Raw genomic sequence first — 21937 nt, 5'->3', positions numbered from 1 at the left:
GCAAATATAACTTGCAATGTTATAGTCTGCTTTAAATTGCTATGGATCCACTCAAACTTTTGTTGTGCAAATAAATAACATTTAACCCCAATGAAATTTGTATCTTTATTCAATCAAGATTTAACATAAGGAAAAATGGTTTGACTTGGTGTGAAGGAGGGGATAGACATTACCTTGATTTGTAATAAAAATAATTTAAATGTGTACTCTTTCTTTATGTGGCTCCAAAAACAGCTTAAGAAATGGTTATTTCATGTCAAAGGCAAAACTATTCAGTTGGAATATCTAAAGGAAGGACGGGAAACCTTTTTCCTGCAAAGGGCCATTGGATATTCTATAACATCATCCCAGGGGCATATAAAATTATCAACTTAAAAACTATCCCTCTACGTTTGGTCAAACATTTAATTAATTCGCCCCCAATGCCCCAATGATTTCAAGGGCCTTACATGAGATCCATGGGCCAGACATTCCCCACCCCTGGCCGGAGAAATAACAAGGACAGCAGAATAGCAGTAGAAATGGAATAACAAGGGCTGTGTGCAAGCACTATTCCAGGTATCGGCCATGTGTGAGATTCCTCTGTCTGCTTCCAAAGCTTATGAAACAGGGATTTTTGTAGAGATGAAGAAACATGCTAATCCTGGCCACTACAGGGCCATGTGAGGGAACTGAGGCTTTCTGAAATCAAGCACATTTTTCGCATATTTTGATGTCCTGTAAAAGGGAAACCATAGTGTCAAGTAACTTACTATTTAAAATCACAGGTGCCAAACAAATAAAGAAAAATATTTATAGTAATAAGTCTTCAGTGATTAAGTACTGATAATATTTTATTTATCTCATTTCCCTGCATTTCAAACATAGAATGAGTTGTCATACTAGTGTTTAAGTTCTCCCCTGACAAAGTATCATAATACAGGCAACCCAGGAGTACGTATGGGCACTGTCATTTACAAGTGCCACTACCATGAACCTTTGGAACACTGTTGAGTGCTAAACAAATGATAGACATCACTATGATTATCCTTAAGTTCTCTAATTCAAGGGGAGGACTCATATCACAGATTTATTACATAATTAGGACAACTATATGTGATAAAAGAAACCAAGGAATTAGGCTGATTGAAAGCAAAAAAAGAGGAAGGAAAGGAGAAAGTAGGTAATTCACCATAATCAGCTGATGTCAATCCTGGCCTTGCTTAAGCCATTAAAATCAAAGATAGGTGCTAAGCCACATAATATTGCCTGTGATCGATTGATTTATTACTTATGATATTTATTTATTTATTTATTTAGGCACCCAGTTTTTGTTTGTTTGTTTGTTTGTTTCACATAGCCATTCTTGTTACATAGTCATTTCATATACATTAAACCAGAGGTATATTAGAGATATATCCATATCTTCACTTTTTTCCAGGCATTGTGCAAAATGCTGGCAATGTAAAATGAATGAATTATAAATTATGCCCTGAAGGACTGATAGTCAAGTAGGGGATATGAATATATAAGAAAATACCTAAAATATAGTGAGAACAATATTGTAAGAGAAAAATATTAAAACAGCAGAGCACATAAACTTTGGGATGGATAGTCACTATTATATGTTGATGGAGATGAAGGAAGGCTTCACATTAGGTGTATTTTGAGAAATGAGTAGAAATTATTTGCATTAAAGTGGGAAAGGACATTAGGGGACGAAGGCACAGTATATGACTTGTATATAAGATATAGGTAGGTAATTAGAAACAGGCTTAAAAGGAAACTTTGAAATCTGTTTGTTTGAGTAAATGCAAGCACTAGGGGAGTTTAAAATGGATATTTTCAATGTTTTAAGTGGACCAACAAGCAACGTACCAACAAATTATAAGTTATTATAGTGAAACTATTGTGAAAAACTATCATTGCCTAAGAAAATTACACAAGTCACAGATAAGGCTTTGAAAGAACTATAACAACAAAATAGAAATAAGTAAAAAAAAAAAAGTCATTTAGAAATGTAGAAAGAGTGGAAGTGCAAATTGGGGTACGATGATGCTATTTTGAGCTCTTCTTTACAGATGTTAATGAATGTTTGGTCTTTGGTACATGTTCCCACAAATGTATAAATATGGAAGGATCGTATAAATGTGTATGCAACCAGAATTTTCAAGAAAGAAACAGCACCTGCATAGCAAGAGGTAAGATTATAACCATTATTTCAAAGCTAGCATAATTTTGCTATATGTATCTTATGGAGCAAAAAAGGTTCATGTTGTATTATCATGCCTGATAATATTAAATGTCTATATTTAATGATGATTAATTTGGCCAGTTGGTTTATCCTTCTTAATTTTGGATGGCTTGTAGACATAATAACACAGTTAACTGTTAAAGTCACTTTTGTGCTTGAATCATTTTGTCAGGAAATGTAAAAACTTAAAAGCAAATGTGATAGAATAGGAAAGTATTGTCTTCATGGTCTACTCTCTGTGTATTTAAAAATTAATACACCATTGGGATAAAAATAACAGGTTAGCCCTAGCTGGTTTGGCTCAGTAGATAGAGTGTTGGCCTCCACACTGAAGGGTCCCAGGTTCAATTCTGTCAAGGGCACATGCCTGGCTTCAGTCTCGATCTCCAGGAGGGGGCGTGCAGGAGGCAGGCAATCAATGATTCTCTCTCATCATTGGTATTTCTATCTCTCTCTCCCTCTCCCTTCCTCTCTGAAATCAATAAAAATATATATTTTAAAAACCAGATTAAATGTTAACAATATAAGGAGAATGGAATTTTGAGTAAGAATTTAAAAGGTTTTCAAGTAAAACCGTGCATTCAAATTCAGATTCCCTACACTTAATAACAAAATTAAAAAAAAAAAAAAATCTTCATTGTTGAAAATATTACATATGTCCCCCTTTCCTCTTACTTATGGGGGAATAATATCATTTTAATTAATGAAATGGTAGTTATGGATCTGATGCTCTTTTAAGAATGGATTTTAATACTCATATGTTTTGAGTAAATAATATAACAAATATTGGGAGCTGCAGGGTATGATTGCACAATGTTAATATGATAGTTATTACAAGAGGAAGACAATGTGATGTAACAGATCAAGGATGAGCTATGAGTTACATGTACTTTGCCTGGGGAAGTTATTTAACTCTGAGCCTCAGTTCCTCCCCTGTAAAATGGGAATACTAATAACTAATTTCCATGATAGTTGTAAGAAGAGGAGAAAAACTGTGAAGGGCTTAACACAGTCTGCCATGTAATATACTTTCACTAAGTGAGAGCTACTAAACCTATAGAGATGAACTATGCCTTGTGTATAATTATTTTTGTATTTTTCAAGGGATATTAAGTATGCCATTCAATCTTACTTTATGGTGTCATTAATATTCTAATTACTAATTTCAGGATTTACTTTAGGGTTTTACTTGTCTCAGGATAAACATAAAAGTACAGTACTAGTATTGTAGGTATAGAAACTTTAGGCTAGAAGTTTCACGTAGCACGATTCTAGGTAATATTGAGATGATGACACATTAATATAGTAAACACTGATATCTTTTATAATAAACATAAAAAATATTTAGAATACATGAATATTGGAAGAAGAAAACTCTTCATATCTTAATCATAATTTCTTAGTCTAAGGTAATAATCACTCAGGTGCATAAACTAAATGCTCAGAAATGTTTAAAGCTTAATGAGTATACAATATAACATCTGAATATTTAAAAAGCATTAGAGAATAATGCATCATTGCCCACAGAAATCCCTCTTTATACAAAGGATAACTACTAAAACTGCCTAATTTGTACTCAGAAGTTAAGTTTTGCCCTAGTAAAACCTACATTAATTACTCTTAAACATAAGTGGTGAAGATTAAAAAAAAACAGTGTAGAGTTGATTTTTATTGGGTAAGAAACTGTTTTAAGAATAACAATTCAAGATAATGTAATAGTATAATCATTGCTTTTACATTAGTTGAAATTTACTTTATTTTTGTATTTTATTATAATAATCTCCAGGCTCTGAAGATGAAGTTCTCTACATTGCTAATGACACTGATATCCTGGGTTTTATATATCCATTCAACTACAGTGGCGATCATCAACAAATTTCTCATGTTGAACATAATTCAAGGATAACAGGAATGGATGTATATTATCAAAGAGATATGATTATTTGGAGTACTCAGTTTAATCCAGGCGGGATTTTCTACAAAAGGATCCATGACAGAGAAAAAAGGCAAGCAAACAGTGGCTTGATTGTAAGTAAATAACATTGAATATTTGAAGGTTCATACCTTCCCACCTCTGTATTTTATTTTAATCTATCAATGATGGTGTCTGATTATAGGAGGTAATTAATACATTCAATGATTCCTCCCAATATTTTCTCTATATAGAAGTAAGACAGTTATTTTTTCTCATAGCTGCATATAAATTTATTTTAATTTAATTCTATCATACTTTTGTTTCAATGAGTTTGACAGTTATATAAGAATAGTAACAAATAATAAACATTTCTACAACATTTAACATTTTATAGTGTTTAAAATGTATAATGAACATGAGGGGTTTTTTTTAATCAAAAGATAAAATTACTTTGTTTTTGTTAGAGAATAAAATGTCAAAACATACAGGTATTAGTAATTTCATTTTTAACACTATGAAAAATATACTTGTATTCTAGGGCGAGAGATCAACTCCATAGTGTAAGCATTTCTCCTGACTTTTGATAACTATATTTCAGGGTGCCTCTAAAACAGAGCAATACTGTTTGCTAGTATATGATGGACACATTGATTATCATGGTTATTCCTTCTGAGGAAAATAAACTGGAATAGTTTTTTAGATTTGTGGTTGTAGGCTACCCTCTTTTTGTTTTAGGGCATGTCAATTTATTCTGTATTTTATTTTTTGAAGTAACCTTGCAGAAAAAAGTGACAGATAAATACTTATTTTTATTGAGTCTGGCCTATTGTCATACAACCAAAAAAAGTCAAGTGCTATTGTATTAGGATGTAATTTAAGCTTTGTAGTTCAAAAGAATCTGAAATCCTCACTACATTTTCCAGTGATATCTACCTACCATAAAGATTTGAACTACATGAATAGCATTTGATAGGATTCTGGGACATGTGTTTTTTTATCAATTGTAGATAGCAATAAGCTGGTTTTAAACGAAGCAATATTAGCTGTCTAACTCAGGTGAGATTAACCGTGAGTAAAAATTCATATATATCGGAGTTGTTTCTTCAGTTCTTCCTGTCCCAAATAGAATCTTATGTTATAGCTTTAGTTCTATTAAGAACAACTCTAGGACAGAACCAATAAATTTAGTAGATCATTCTGCCTTCCCCGTCACTCACATGTAATCTATGTCCTCTTTAACAGACCAAAGGCAGACTGAGAGTCTTGGCTAGCTTGAGCTTTTCTTTATCTCTAAAACAGAAGTCTGCTTTGCAAAAACATTGTTCTTAAGGTACCATTTCATCTGTTATTAGTGAAGTGGTAAAGGGCATATTATTTCATTGCAATGCCTGGGTTTTAATTTTGTTCCTGTTGCTGACGACTAGCCTCTTAGCTTCTCTATATTCTATTGCATAAAGTTTATTGAGGAGTATGTATGTTTATTATTGTTAACAGTTTGGACACATAGTAAGTACTATGTAGATACTTGCCATTAAAAGGATGATGATGATGGTGTAATGATGATGCTTTTGATGATGATAATTGGCAAGGTGTTCTTCCTTAAACATTATCATATTAAAATTATTCACAACTTATCTTGTTTGAATTTATAGTTGCTAATAATACATTTATAATTAATTTCAATATGAATTTTTAGTGAAAATGATTTGATTATTGTTTTGGTTTTGTGCTTGGAAAGATTAATGATCATTGTCTTCTAGTGAACAGAGTCTGTTGTAGATCAGAGGCCAAATTTATTTAATGTTTAGCAATTAAGTTTTTATTTGTATACAAACAAATTATAAATGTGTATATTTTATATTTATTTACATTTATATATTTTACATATTTTAATCTTTGTGTTTTAATGTGCTATAGAATCTTTTATAGCTAATGGCAAAGCTAATGTTTAACTTTTGTTCAGTACAATATGAAACTTAATTTAGTCTTTTAATGGTAGTAATTATTTGTGTTGTATCATCTAGACTTTCTGTTTGTTTTTTTCTCTCTTCTTATATCTATGCATGACTAACAGTATTAAATAGGAATACAATTGGATAATAGTAAAGTTCATTTTCTAGGGGTCTATATAAATGAACTAAATGTCATGGTTATGAGGTTTCAAACTCTGAGCCATCAGTTTTAGCACCATGTTCAAAGTCATTAAGCATTCCATATAAATTTTATCCTATGCATTGCTTTTTAAATAGTATTTAACGCTATAGTAATGAAGGAAATTATTTAACTTTGCTTCCTAAATCTTTTTTTGTAATTATCTTGATATTATAGATATGGAATAAAGCCACCTTAATTTTATGAACAATGTGTATTCTAGAGTAATTAAATGACTTACCTACATGCAGCTATAATGTGACCAAATTTAAATTTTAACTTAAAATACTTGTTACATCTTTGAGTCTCATATTACTCATTTGATAAGTAAGTATAGCATTGAAGTAGACCATTTCTAAAATCCCTCCTAGAAAATAAATATTCATGCTTTCCAAAAGATGTGATATAGTTATGTCTATCAAGTTATTACCTGGACAATTTGTATGTATTCCTGTAAAATCTACCTGGTGTATACATAGTAATTGATTTTCTACCCATACCCATTACTCTGCCATGTATTGCATTTACTCTTTTATAGACACCAGCTAGTTATCCAGTAGTTTAATGAGCATGTGGTCTGTTTCATCTGAATATTGACACACCTTTTAAATGATCATTATCTGACAATTACCCACCCCTTGGAAAATAAAACTCAAGACTTTTTTCTAAACTGAATATGGAACATTGATTTCTTTTTCTGAATCAATAAGTTAAAGAAAAAAAATCAAACTAAGCATACATTACTTATAACCCATTTTTAATTAACCAAATGGGAGGAGTTAGACATATAGGTGATAGCCAAATGTCTTGAAAGCATATTCACAAACATGGAAAATATTGGGATATTTCCTTCCATGTGAAGAGTAAGAAATATGTTATACCAGATACCAAAGGAAGATTACTCAGACAAATAAATGTTTACTGAAGTTCATTCCAAAGAAAGGTAACATTTGGTATGATGTGTGGTTTTGGAAATCGTGAAGGGAATACTCTTCTGTAGCCTCAAGAAATGGTTGCAATACTAATTACAATTACAAATTTCAATTTCAAATGCAGACTAAGTTATTTATACATAGAAATAATTACGATTCTATAACCCCCAGGGCTATACAAAACGATGATTTTTTTTTCTTTAGGAAAATTAAATAATTCAAAACTTAAAAGACTAACATGATTCAATCTATATGTAAAGTATAATGAGATTTCTGAATTTGAATTTTAGTAGTTGGAACAGAATATGATAACATTATGCTACAATTGAACATACTTTATGGCAATTTATCATTTCTAGTGTGAAATGCTGTGCAGCAAAGTACATGATGACAAGCACTATAAAGTAGGTCAATGCTTGTAAAAATGCAAATGACTAAAAATATAGATTAGATTCTTACCATTAAGAACTAAATATTCCTGAGCAAAACAAACGGTTCATCTGATCTACCTGATTTTGTGAAGTGAATATGAAATACTATTTTTTGCATACTCTCTGTTATGCCAAAGAGATTGTTCAGAATGCACATGCTTATAATTAATAATCAGATTTTTCAAAAAGTTTATTTGAACTTTTTTCCCCTTAAAATATTTCAACAAAATAATCCAGTTATCTTTACTAGGTTTTAATTTTTAATTGGGGCCTTAGCTAAAACCTCAATATATGGGTCTGTGTGTATGTCACAAACACAAACACACACATCCACTTGAGTGTGTAGATATGCATATGTACCCACACTTAAGAATGTGTGTGTGTGTGTATGTGTGTGTGTGTGTGTGTAGCAAAATCTTCAAAGAATTACTTTAGGATATTTAGGTGCAGTGAAAATTGATAGCTTCTTTTTTATTTTTTATTATTGTAAATTAATTATAACCATTATAATTCTAATTGAAGCTTTCTATACTTGCATAGCAAGAATACTTAAAGCCATCTGAGTTTATCCAAACTAGTCCACAACTACAATAACTTATTATGATTATTTTGGAAGAAATCTAAAACTATCAGATCATTACATTATTGCCATTTTGTGTGATTGATTGCATATGACAGGCATTCAACAATAGATACTCATTAAAGTTAAATTGTTCTGTAACAGTTATATTAATATTCAAAATTGTACTGAACATAAATTTTATATGGCTATATAAAACATATGATTATATAATTAATAATCCTGAAGAAACTATTGATCAGACTATATAGTATTTTAAGGAGAACCAGTCAAGTTTTATTCACTTCCAAAGCTTTATTTAAAGACTAGAGGCTTGGTGCACGGGGGCAGGGGCTGACTCTTAGCCCAGCCTGCACCCTCTCCAATATGGGATCCCTCTCACAATCCAGCACTGCTGGCTCCCAACTACTCACCTGCCTGCCTTCCTAATTGCCCTAATCGCTTCTGCCTGTCAGCCTGATCTCCCCTAACCACTCCCATGCCAGCCTGATTGATGTTGAACTGCTCCCCTGCCAGCCTGTTTGCCCCCAACTTCCCTCCTCTGCTGACCTGGTTACCCCTAATTACCCTCACCTGAAAGCTTAATTACCCCCAACTACCCTTTCTTGCAGGCCTGGTTCTTCCCAAGTGCCCTCCCCTGCTGGCCATCTTGTGTCCACATAGGGGCAGGATCTTTGACCACATGGGGGCAGCCATCTTGTATGTTAGAGTGATGGTCAATCTGCATATTACTCTTTTATTAGATAGGATAGAGGCCTGGTGCACAGGTGGGGGCCAGCTGGTTTGCCCTGAAGGGTGTCCCAGATCAGGGTGGGGGTTTCCTTGGGGCATGGGGCGGCCTGGGCGAGGAGCTGTGGTAGTTTGCAGGCCAACCATGGACCCCAATGCCCCAAGCAGAGGCCCTAGTATCTGGAATTTATTTACCTTCTACAATTGAAACTTTGTAGCCTGAAGCAGAGCCAAGCCTCCTGCTTGCTCTGAGGCTGGCAGCCATTTCTATTGGGACTTATGTACCTTCTATAATCGAAACTTTATAGCCTTGAGTGGAGGCCTAGGCCAGCAAGAGCAGTGGAAAGCTTGGCTTCTTCCGTTGCCTGGGAAACCCAAGCCTCCCTCCTGCTTTCTGTGGCTGTAGCCATCTTGGTTGGGTTTATTTGCATACTTGCTCTGATTGGTTGGTGGGCATGGCTGGTGGGTGTAGTGGAGTGGTGGTTAACTTGCATATTACTCTTTTATCAGGTAAGATTTCTGTTTATTAGGTTTGGTGCTGGTTTCTCAGTATACAATAACTATAACCAGAGTCTTGTTCTCATAAAGGTTAGATTCTGGGGGACAAAGACAAAGTCAAGTAAACGCATAAGTAAATAAATTTAAAAAAATTCTCATTTTAAAAACAATATTGAAGTAAATAAATAATGAACTGAGAAAGAAGCACTCAGATGTTGTAAGTATTCTTTGTATAGGATGTTCAGTAAAGGCTCATGCAAAGAGAGATTTGAGCTAGACCTAAAATGAAGTAATGTCATCTTATTTATAATTAAGACAACTAGCTTTTTTTTTTAATTTCTTTATTGATTACAGTGTTACATATGTGTCCTTATTCCCCTGTTTCCCTCCCTATTCCCCCCTCATGCCTTCACTTCCCTATTGTCTGAGTCCATTGGTTAGGCTTATATGCATGCATACAAGTCCTTTGGTTGATCTCTCTCCTTTACCCCACCCTCCCTTACCTTCCCTCTGAGGTTTAATTGTCTGATCGATGTTTCTCTGTCTCTGGATCTATTTTTGTTCATCAGTTTATGTAGAGAATGGGTTATTTATGGGGAAAGCTCAAATAGATACAGACCACTTAGGAAGATTGTATCCCTAGTTAGAAATAGTGGTAAGTTATACTATTGTAGTCTCAATGAAATGGAAGGTAGTGAGTAGAAATTTAGCTAAAAATGTTTGCAAATAGGATGAATGTGGAAAATGAGAATAGGAAGGACAAGGCTGGTACCTAGATTTCTCAATGATACAACTTAATGGGTCCTGAGGATATTAAATATTGGATTCAGTTTTAATCATGTTAAGTCTGAGGTGGCTATAAGAGATTCAAATGAAATGTCAAGTAGTCAGCAGTGTATCCAAGATTTGGTCTTAGATCTCTGGACTAAAAATAGAAGATTTGACAAGATATCTAAAACTCTGAAGCAAGATTAGTTACCTGCTGTGATTTGCCTTTATCTGCTTTAGGTCCCTGTCCCATTCTCCACACAATAGCCAAAATAATCTTACAACTTTAATCTAATCACCACATCTCCCTATTTAAATCCTAAGGCATTTCCATGGAAAAATATTTGGTTTACAAGCCTATCCAATATAATCAGCCTCATCTTTTATCTCATCCTTTCCATATCCTCACACACTTATATTTACCCACAAACACATTTTTTTCTAGTCATAAGTACTCCATATTTTATTTTTAAGAGTGAAAATTCACTTCCAAATCTTCATAAATGGCATTGCCTTTGCCTCCTTTAATTATCCTGAGGAAACAAAGCAGATTTTCTAAGGACACCACTTTCATTATTATTGTTTTCATTGAGATTAGTTTTGGTCTTATTTTGCCACTAGAGATCTCAGCCTACAAAAGATATTTTTGGGTCTTCCAAAGGCCTAATTGAACTGTGGCTGTTTGAGGGGACAGGATCACAGAAAGATCAACCATTATCTAAATTTCTATTGTATGCCCAGGAAGTAGCTTATGAGGTGACCTCATTACTATTCCAGGTTCTGTTTAGACTTGGAAATTGGATTGTTAGTTTATCTAGAGAGTAATAAGACAGTATGAAGCACATTTTAATGAGGCTGGCAAAAAAAATAAAATATAAAATTCAGCATTATGTACACTTATATTCACACACTGAATGAATTTGATGGATGAAAGACACTGAATTATAAAAGCTCAATTTATATGTTAATAATACATATACATATACATACACACATAAAGGTCTGCTCCACAGACTAAATATTTCTGTCTGTCCACAAGATGTTTATCCAATGATTCTGGAGACACACTATCAACATTTGCTTCTTTGACTCTTGTTTTTCTATTGTTTATTTGCTTTAACTCCTGTTACAGATGATAGTCAATTTCATCTGCCTCTTTAAGGCCTGGGCTTTAAGTCAGGCATACACATAAGATAAATGTGTGAAACCAATTGGACATACAATAGATTAGGCACCCAGGGAGGGGGCAAAGGGAACCTGTCCCATTAAATCAGGGGCAGCCACTGATTGACTGCTATTCTAGAATGCTGACTTACTTTTGATATACTGTTTTAAGTATCCTCAATTTATACAAAAACTCATATTTTGCAGTCTCTACTTTCAGATAACACTCTAGTACATCTCAAATGTTATGCTTGTCCAAACTTGATGTCAGAAAGCAACTTGATTCTTAATTCTGGGTCACTCAATATGGAGATGACATCAAAATTATTCCCTAAGTACTAACACATTTTTAACTTACTAATGTATGATGATTCATAATTAGCATTCAATACATCTTTAAGGCTACATAAAACACAGACTTATGTAGAATGGATAATATTTTAAATAGTTGTATAATTTAATATTTAAAAGCTAAAGAGTTTTACAGCTAATCTAATTCAAAGCCTTTATTTTATACACTAAATAATTTATAGAGAAACTACAATTAGGTCTTAAACCCAGTTCCTGACTTCAAATTTTTCGTGATTTCTAATCTTCCATGATATCTTTTGTTTATCTAATAGCATGAATGAAGGCATTGAGAGCCAGTTTTGCTTTTGATGGAGAGAGGGTGGTAAATCATAAAAAATAAATTAATAGAACTCTGAACATGATAAAAAATAATAGAATCACATAGAAAAATACTGAATCTCAAACCAAAGACAAATATGGTCTTTTTGAAAGGATTTTTACAATTACATATTTTTATTTGGTTTCTTTTTACCTTAGCAGGAGTTTGTTCCATGTTGGCATGGCCCTAATGTAAAGATATAATAAATATAGCTTTAAAATTACTCAGTTGAAATAATCTCTTCTTCAAAAGAAATCATAGAGAGAAGGCAGGGATTTCATCCCTGAAGTGATTTTGGACCTCTGACACATTGTAGCTCTAAATATAAGTTTTTATTGATTCATATTTTGTGGACCAAAATGGAAATAAATAGTGTGACATATAACACACCCCCCACAACACACACACACAAACACACACACACACACACCCCTACACACACAGGTTTTTAGTGAGGCTTTACAACTTTGTCTTAATAGTATTACACTAGAAGATAATTAACTTTAGTACAGTGAACTGAATTTCTTTTCTTAGATTTACACAAAGATTGAAAAAAAAATCACAAACCACATATGTGATCACCTCAATCTATCCTGTGTTAACTATATTTTCTTAAAGTATATTTCTAACTATAAGAATTTTGTTATAAAGAAGATAACATTTCAAAGGCTTAAATGCTTGAAATCCTCTTTCATATGTTTTTCTCTCTTCTTGGTTTTTTAAAAAAGTACATGTCTCCAGGGACTTACATCTTCAATGTACTGAAGCTGGGGCTCCGACAGATACCTTACAGTCCACAGCTGTAAAGGACTGCTTGTGTAAAGTAGTAATTTTGTTACAATTGAGCTGCCAATTTTTCTATAAGATTTAAGTGTTTTATTCATCTGACTAATATATCTCCACATAAAGAATGCCTCAGGCCTCAAAACTTTGGCTGTGTGTATGGAGAGCTGATTAGGGAAGAAACCATCTGTCGGCAGAGAGCAGTCAAAATGTCTTCTACTCTGAGCAACATCAGAGCCGTGCCTTCGTTGTCAGGGTAACCAGGACCCTGCAGTCTCTCAGACAGGACTTACTTCATTACTACTTTCGTTCATTAGCCTGTCTGTCGATTGAGCTAGCCAAAGGGGCAAATGAGAATTTTATATTTTCTTTTTACTTTTATGTGTTTGTTTTCTTTTCAGCCCCTTTGGAGGCAAATAGCTGTATTTTTAGCTTTCCTGGTTCTGTTTTCTCCCATCAGATTCCATTCCACTCCCAGTATCTGTTTGCTTTTCCTGTGTTTTCTACTTTTTGCATTTACATGATTGATTCTGAACCACTTCATAAATGGTTCACTATACCAAGATTCAACAGGGACCTGGCTGGTGTGGCTCAGTGGTAGATTGTCAGCCCCTGAACCAAAGGGTTGTGGGTTCTGTTCCTTGTCAAGGACAAGTACCTGGGTTGCAGGTACTTTCCTGGCTCCGGTCAGGGCACATGTGGGAGGCAATCAGTTGATGTGTCTCTTTCACATTGATGTCTCTCCCTCTCTCTTTTCTCCCCTTCCTTCCACTCTCTCTAAAAATCAATGAAAATATATCCTCAGTGGGGATCAATAGAAATAAAGATTATTAAGAAAAATATTGAGCAGGAATTTCTATCCTCTACTATCAAATCTATACCAATATAAGAATCCCTTTTATATGGCTTGTGCCATTCACAATCCTGGTCTAACTGTGAGCAATAAAGAGGAGTTATTTCATTCTAATGGAACTCACGATAAGGGTGGTTTCTTAGTTTGGCCACTGCGGTTGTCTTCATGCTGTTCTTCCTTCCCCTGTCCAACCCTGCTGTGTCGTGTTGGAAGTCATTGAGCATCCCATGTGTTCTGAGTCACTGAGGATGGACATCTGGTCACATCTTCACCCTGCTGCCTTCATTCTACGAGAATCATCTTGTCACTGATGATTCATGACTTTAGGTTAAATTTATTAGGTGTGACCATCCTTCACCCTGTATTCTAACTACTTTAGTTGGTATTGGAATGACATTGGGAATTCCTTAATCAAGGATGCAGAGAATAAATGTGTAGACTTAAATGAGTCTGTTACTTGGTATCTCTTGTGCCTTGCACTGAAAAGTAGCATTTTTTAAATTTCTCTAAGCATTTTAATTTATATTAAATATTAATTTATATTAAATAATTTAACTTATTTTTGCAGAATTTATCATTAGTAGAATCTTCAACACACTGCTTACCTGGAAAAGTGTCACTGAGTCAAATTTCTGAATGCTCTATTAACATTAAACATGTGTGTTCTTAACTGTCAGCAGTTCAGATTTAGCAGTACAGAGTGGAAAGATAATCAGATTTTTTGAGCATGAATAAATAAAATGAAAATCCTAAATTAAAAAATAAAGTGGAATTTGGCTTTCTATGTGTCCTATTTTAGTCAGGATATCATTATGATAAAATGTGTATATTTATATCTATAAAGGGAAAATATGTATTTTTCTATGCTTGTGCTAGAAAACAAATATATTTTTCTGAAACTAAAGTTTGTTCTACTGAAAAAAATTATATATTTGTTTAAGCATATTTGAGAAATGTGCTCCAATGGACTCTAATGGCTATTTTTTTCCATTGTCTCTTAAGCTTATGAATATTATGACTTACACTGACACGCCCATGTCATTTGTTGATATAATTACTTTTAAATACCCCCAAATCAGGGAAAAAGGCAAGAAAACAAACAGTTAATTTGAATGAAACGGAATTACCCCAAATCAGGGAAAAAGGCAAGAAAACACACAGTTAATTTGAATGAAACGGAAACACATGAAAATAATTTTGTAATTTGGCTGAGAGAATTCTTTATTATCTATTCATCTATGTGATTTTTACATAATCTCTAGAGTATGTCTGCAGAGAGTTTTTTATTTAACTTCAGTTAGCTGTAATATATTACTCATTAGATGGATAGTGTTTTGTTGTTAGAGTGTAGATATAAGGTATGATGAAATTTCATAACTTTAGTTTTTAAATCACGAGGTGAAAAGACTGATAATAAAGGTCATTAGAAATTGCTAGGGTTCTGTGTTTAGTTCAAGCCATATTTTTCTTCCTTGAGATCCCATTAATCACACAGCAGATAGTGATCTGCAATTTCTGTTTATTATCTCATGTGTTTTGTTTTTTTGTTTTTTTGTGAAGTTCAGTTTCTTCTCTTTTAATCTGTCTACTTAATAAAATGTGTTCACCAGCAAACTGCTTGAGAAATTTTCATGTGTCATAACCCCATATTTTCACTGGTTGCCAAGTCCTAATGATGTTTTACACATTGCCTACATGTCTAGTTATAATCACCTTTAAATAATTGTTTCTACTCTTGATATAATGCTCCTGAGAATCTTTTCTCACTTTTGGTTATGCACATTAAATGTGACCATGTAAAATTAATTATTATACTAGTTCCTGCTCAAAGTGATCAAGTTAATTGAGGGGCACAGAGCATACATTATTTTTCTTATGGTTCCCAATGACTTCTCCTATTTGCCTCACAATAATTCAGTAATGTAATATTAAGCAGAAAATCCAAGCTAGCAGATTTAATAGAAATGACAGAGGTTGTACTTTCCTCCAAAGATGTTTAAAGATGCAATATCTTTCTAAGTGTGCCTATCTATACTAAAATTTTCCATTTTTAAATCAAATTACATATGGTGAAAATGCAAGGCAACTGGAACCTCTTGAAATTTCTGAAAATAACATATTGGTGAAAATTTTTTGAAAAATTTCTAACAGTATTCAGCCTGAACATATTTATATCTTAGACTCAACATGTCTATTTCTGATACATACTCAATAGAAATGAGTTATTGTGTCCATCAAATGACATATACAAGAATAGTATTCAGAACTTTAGTTATAATGCCCTAAAACTGTAAATAAGCCAAACAGACATCATTAGTAAACAAGTTGTGCTATATTCATAAAAAATAAATTAAAACATGAATAACTGGTATGCAAAATAATATGGATGAATTCCACAGACATGATATTGAGTTAAAAAGTTATGAATAATGGTGTATGATTCTACTTATATAAATTTGCATAAGCTAATCTATTAGACATCAGAATATGGTTATTCTTAGAAGAATACTGACTGGATATTTATAATATAATTTTTACACACCAATATATAACAGAAAAAAATACCAAATTGTTTTTTGAAAATACAATTTTTCTTTGTCATTTTGTCTTCTTTTAGTGTCCTGAATTTAAAAGGCCCAGAGACATTGCAGTTGACTGGGTAGCAGGAAATATTTATTGGACTGATCATTCTAGAATGCACTGGTTCAGTTACTACACCACCCATTGGACCAGTCTGAGGTATTCCATTAATGTGGGGCAGCTGAATGGCCCCAACTGCACCAGACTTTTAACAAATATGGCTGGAGAACCTTATGCTATTGCTGTAAATCCTAAGAGAAGGTAAGCTAATGACTTGGTAATTTATATTTCATTATATGAGCATCCATTTTTAGAGATTGTTCAACTTGTGCTCTGTAGTTTTGTTTCTGTAATGTCTTCAAAGATAATAGGTTCCCAAGGCTTCTGAAAATCCCTCTCTTTTTTGTACAAAAGCACACTCATGTTATTTTTACACCAAATTGAGGAGCAAATATTTATTTTTTCTGAAAGGTTGCAAAAATATACATTCTCTGTGTGTATTTTATATTGCATTTCAGAATAATAAAACTAATGTGATAAACATTTTACCACTATAGTGAATCTAATATTGAAGTTTTGTAACATTAAATATAATGCTTTGTGTTTGTGTGTTTTTTTTTAATTGTTGAAAGTATTACAGATGTTTCACTTTTCCTCCCATTGATTCCCTCCTCCCCACTCCCATGGCCTCCACAGGCCTTCACTGCACTATTGTCTATGTACATGGATTATCCATATATGCATATATAAGTTCTTTGGTTATCCAAAGAACTTATATATGCATATATGGATAATCCTCCTTCCCTTCCCTATGCTCCCGTGTCTCTGGATCTATTTTATTTGGCAGTTTATTTTGTTATTTAGATTTTACATATAAGTGAAATCAAGTGGTTTTTGTCTTTCTTTGACTGGCTTACTTTGCTTAGCACAATACTCTCCTGATACCTCCATGTTGTCTTAAAAGGTCCTTTTTTATTGGACTGATCATTCTAGAATGCACTGTCTAGAATGCATAGTATTCCATGGTATAAATGTACCACAGTTTTTTTATACACTCATCTGCAGATGAGCATTTTGGCTATTTTCAGATCTAAGCTATTGCAAATAGCAATGCTATGTGCATAATATTAAACATATTGAATGAAGAGTATTTTTGTGTTTTAGCTATTTGTGATAATAAAAGGTTAAGATATATTATGTATAAACAAATTTGAACAATTTAACACAACCATTTAATTTCTTTTACTGATTTTTTTTCATTATTTACTCTTTTTCTTTTTCAATTATAAAAAATGACCAAAAAGTAAGTAATCTTAGGTAAAAATCCTTATCACCCAAAAGGTGGATCAGTAAAAAGAATCAAATGTTATTTACTTAGCAAAATTAAGCTGTGTGGTATCTTCTAAATGGAGAATGATATCCTTCTGAGAAAGTATTTTTAAAAAATGAAGCAGTAATAAAATGAATATTATTTCACAAGAGGATAGTTTTAAAATACTTTTCTTCTAAAATGTTATTGAATTTTTCAAAATTGAACTTTAAATATCAAGTAATAAACAATAGTGCATAGTATTAAGCAGTGTCTCTCAAATCTTAGAGCATAGTTAAGACCATTTAAATTTTGCTTTCTGGAAGGTTCCTTTTCTGTAGCTTTAGAGTTGGGTCCAGAAACCTGCTTTTTCAGGATCTCTGGGTTGTTTCTGATTTTCACAATTTGAAGAAATAGTACTATGTTTTACAGTACAATTGGGTTATAACAGCACTTCACTAGGCTAACCAACTTGACCTATGTTTTCAGGATGATGTATTGGACTGTGGTTGGAGACCACTCCCATATAGAAGAAGCAGCCATGGATGGCACTCTGAGAAGAATTTTGGTCCAAAAGAATTTACAGAGACCCACAGGTATGATGTATTTCTGACATAGTCTAAAATTGTATCAGAATTCTAAGCCTATTGGTGTTACAAGTCTTTAGTTTTGTTGGCAATATAATCATTTTTACAAGCAAATAAAATAATTCATAGTATGACATTATGAAAGTCATTAACATTTCATGTTGTATTTTCCCAACTAAAAGTCAGGTTCTTATCATCTGCAGTGATATTATGGGGATATTATTTGAAAATTGCCTTACGTTTATGGCCATTAGTAGGATTTCAAATGAATGAAATGTTGACAGTTTATAGCAATGTATCAGGATATTTTTACATATAAATGTTAATGATGTTGCGGTAGATGGTAGTATTTTTAGAAGATGAGAAACTAAATGGACAAAGAACTGAGGAAACATAGATAATATTTGTGAAAGACAAGTTTGATGATGCCTTGCTTTTTTGTCCTCAGCTTTCAATCTGGCTTTAATCTGTCTCCTAGCTATGTTGTCTACACTACTAGGAGACAAGGTCATCTACACAACCATGTCATCTACATTACCACTCCACACTCTCCATATTCCCAGGACTGTTCAGGAGTTCAGTCTTGTGTGTGTGTGTGTGTGTGTGTGTGTGTGTGTGCCCCTCCCTGTTCTTTCTCTCCATTTTTCTCCCAGCCTTCCACCTAGACTTCCAACTTTTGTATATTAGCTATATCTTATCCATCTTTTAAGGGCTAACTTAAGCACTTCTTCCTCAATAAAACATTTCAGACTACTGGAGTCTAAGGGATTTTGTGTCACCTACCCCTGCCTACTACACTCCCATCAAAAGGATAGAATACACTTTCTATAGCACACACTATTTAACAGTTATGCCTTGTAATAGCTTTTGTAGTTGAAATTTTATATTTGACACTTATATTCTTATTAACTTTTAATGTGCCTTATGCCTTTTCCTCCAACTAGATTGTTTTTACTCTTTATGGGAATGAGCAGTCTTTGGGATTTAGTTCATTTATGTAAGTGTGTCTCCGTTCAGTGATTTAACAAGTACTAATTGAACACCCACCTGGTGCCAGAAATTTTTCCAGATGCTAAAGAAATAAGATGCTACCCTTGAGAAAAAAGTCTGATTCCCATGAAACATACCTTCCTGTACAGAAGAAAATAGATATTATGCTTCATGTCAGATAGTTATAAGTGCTATATATATTTTAAAAAACATACTAAGGATAGGTAGTTATGGAAATACCATTTTAGTTATTATTATCAGAGAAGATATATCTAGAGGGGTAATATTTGAAAATATCACAATACATCATGATGGCAAGTCACATGTATATGTGAGGAAAGAGCGTTCTAAGCAGAGGGAACAGCAAGTTCTGAGTTAGGAATGAGCCTAGCCTGTGTCAAAAAATAGCAAATATATTTGCATGCCTAGAAGCATATGGAAGCGGTAGAGATGAGAATTGCCAGGTGTCCGGGGGGCCAGAGGCAGATCATCTAGATCCTGGAACCCACAGATAAGCCCTGGATTCAGTTCTAGCTCTAAGGGGAGCCACTGGAGAGTATTGAGGAGGAGAGGGGCATATCTGCTCAAATACCATTTTTGTTGTTTACAGACCTTTGTACTTTTTTCTTAACTTATTATTTTTTTTACTAATTTTAGACGTATAAACTATTTGCAAAATTACTTCAGAAGTTATCTGCATATGTAATATTTTCACTTTAAAGAATAATGTGGCAGCAGTTCATAGAAGGGCACGTAAGAGGGTGCTTTGAAGGGAGCTGGAGACAGAAATTCTTGCACAGGTTACTTATGAAGGGACTGCAATTCAGGAGAAACCTGTAAAAGGCGGAGAAAGGGAAAGAGCCCAGGAAGACTATGCCTCAGATAAAGTCTAGTCTCAGCTTGAGCCATAGGAGATGCTTTGAAGCATAAATTCCATGACAGACAAGGGGTCATCTTTTTTTATTTCCCAGAGTCATTGCTTGGCCTTGGGGCCTTAATTTCCCAAGCAGGCTGCTGCAGGCAGCTGAACACTGCTCCCTGGCAGCCCTTAGCTGCTAAAGGCAGGAGATGGGTAGCCAGCCTAGTAATGGAAATTTGGGCTGGGTCCCAGTGTCCCTATAGTGGGCTAAATGAAGTGCATGTACTCACCATCTTCCATGCGCTAACCATTCTGCACAGCACTATGGGGAATTTAATGATGAACTTGGCATGTTACCTTTTCTCAAGGAGTTTACATTTGTGTGTGTGTGTGTGTGTGTGTGTGTGTGTGTGTGTGTGTGTGTTTAATATATTTTATTGATTTTTTTTTCAGGGAGGAAGGGAGAGGGATAGAGTGTTAGAAACATCAATGAGAGGGAATCATCCATCAGCTGCCTCTTGCACACCCCCTACTGGGGATGTGTCCACAACCAAGGTACATGCCCTTGAACGGAATTGAACCTGGGACCTCTATCCATTGAGCCAAACCGGTTTCGGTGGAGTTTACATTTGAAAAGACACAAAACTGAGGCATGAACAGAAGTAACTACAGTATTGGCAAAATATTAGAATCGTTACATACCTGGTAATAGTATGAAAGTTTAGAATCAAGAAAGAGTACATCCAGTGATCAACAAACAAAAATCAAAACAAACAAAAATATGTGAAAGGTTTCTCTGGAAATAGTGTTTAAAGAATGGATAGATATTCAAAAATTGGGCAGATAATCCATCATGTTGTAGGTGCATTGTTTATAAAGGTTTTCTTTGGAGTCAGATACCTCTATTTGTTTATTTAATTCTGGGGGATCACTTATTAGAGAGATCTAATAAATGTGAGATCTAAGAAATGAACTTACTATCTTCAGAGTTTGACTTTATCATTCAAAAAGCAAGGGGTAATAATAATAATTAGAGTAAAATATTGCTGATTGTGTTAATGACAAAGCACTCTGAGCCAGGGGCTGCAATGTGGAACGGTAAGGGGTAGAGGTCAACCAAAGGACTTGTATGTATGCATATAAGACTAACCAATGGGCACAGACAATAGGGGGGTGAGAGAATGAGTGGGGGAGAGGGGGAGCAAGCATATATATGTAATACCTTAATCAATAAAAAATAACGAAAGAAAAAAGAGTTGGGGGCTCCGTTTGCAGTATAACATTTTTAAGTCACTAAAGGGGCATTTGAGCCCAGATTGTGTGGTGCTGTGACTCAGCACAGGCAGAAGGTGCAGGTGTGGATGCCACCCATGCTGAGTCAATGATACACCTTTTTCTTATTATTGGGAACTATATTAAAGACAAGAAGCAGTCTCTATCTTCTGTGTCAATCAGTTGTGAGGTGGTTGAGTAGTATGCTACATGAGAATTGGAAAGTGATCTGTTCTGTTCTATGCTCCAAGCCTAGTTCTTGGCAAAGTATGTTATCAGGGACCTGCCTTATGAATATAAATTTTGTTCATGAATATTATGAACTTCCCAGTTTTCCCTCCAGTAGAAGGGCATGTAAAATTACGTAGATTTAAGTACCGTATTATTTGTTTTATTTATGTTGCCTGTAGCTCCCCCCAAATTGTGACTACTTTGGAGAGAATAAACAATTACACACTGATCCTTGGACTACTCTTAAATTATTTGATTTATTCAGCAAATTGCTTTTTCCTTGACCAACCAAAGGTGTCTAAGTAAATAAAATGGATAAAACTTAAGGACTATTTTGCAATTCTTTGTTGTATTTATTTTACTAACATTTATAAATAAATATGTGTATATATATATATATAT

General features: G+C 33.8%; 1 protein-coding gene across 1 annotated transcript in view; it reads left to right on the top strand.

Moving 5' to 3' along the window:
- The window catches only part of LRP1B (LDL receptor related protein 1B), a 1553318-nt gene that overhangs the window by 1444462 nt on the left and 86919 nt on the right, over positions 1-21937 (top strand). The window contains exons 76-79 of the mRNA XM_084892846.1: positions 2061-2180; positions 4020-4261; positions 16325-16548; positions 18086-18192. Coding sequence (XP_084748972.1) covers positions 2061-2180; positions 4020-4261; positions 16325-16548; positions 18086-18192 — 693 coding nt within the window. The remainder of the gene's footprint in view (positions 1-2060; positions 2181-4019; positions 4262-16324; positions 16549-18085; positions 18193-21937) is intronic.

This window comes from Pipistrellus hanaki (assembly GCF_964339955.1).
Source record: "Pipistrellus hanaki genome assembly, chromosome: 8".
Classification (NCBI taxonomy): domain Eukaryota; kingdom Metazoa; phylum Chordata; class Mammalia; order Chiroptera; family Vespertilionidae; genus Pipistrellus; species Pipistrellus hanaki.
This window is presented reverse-complemented; position numbering and strand designations above follow the sequence as displayed.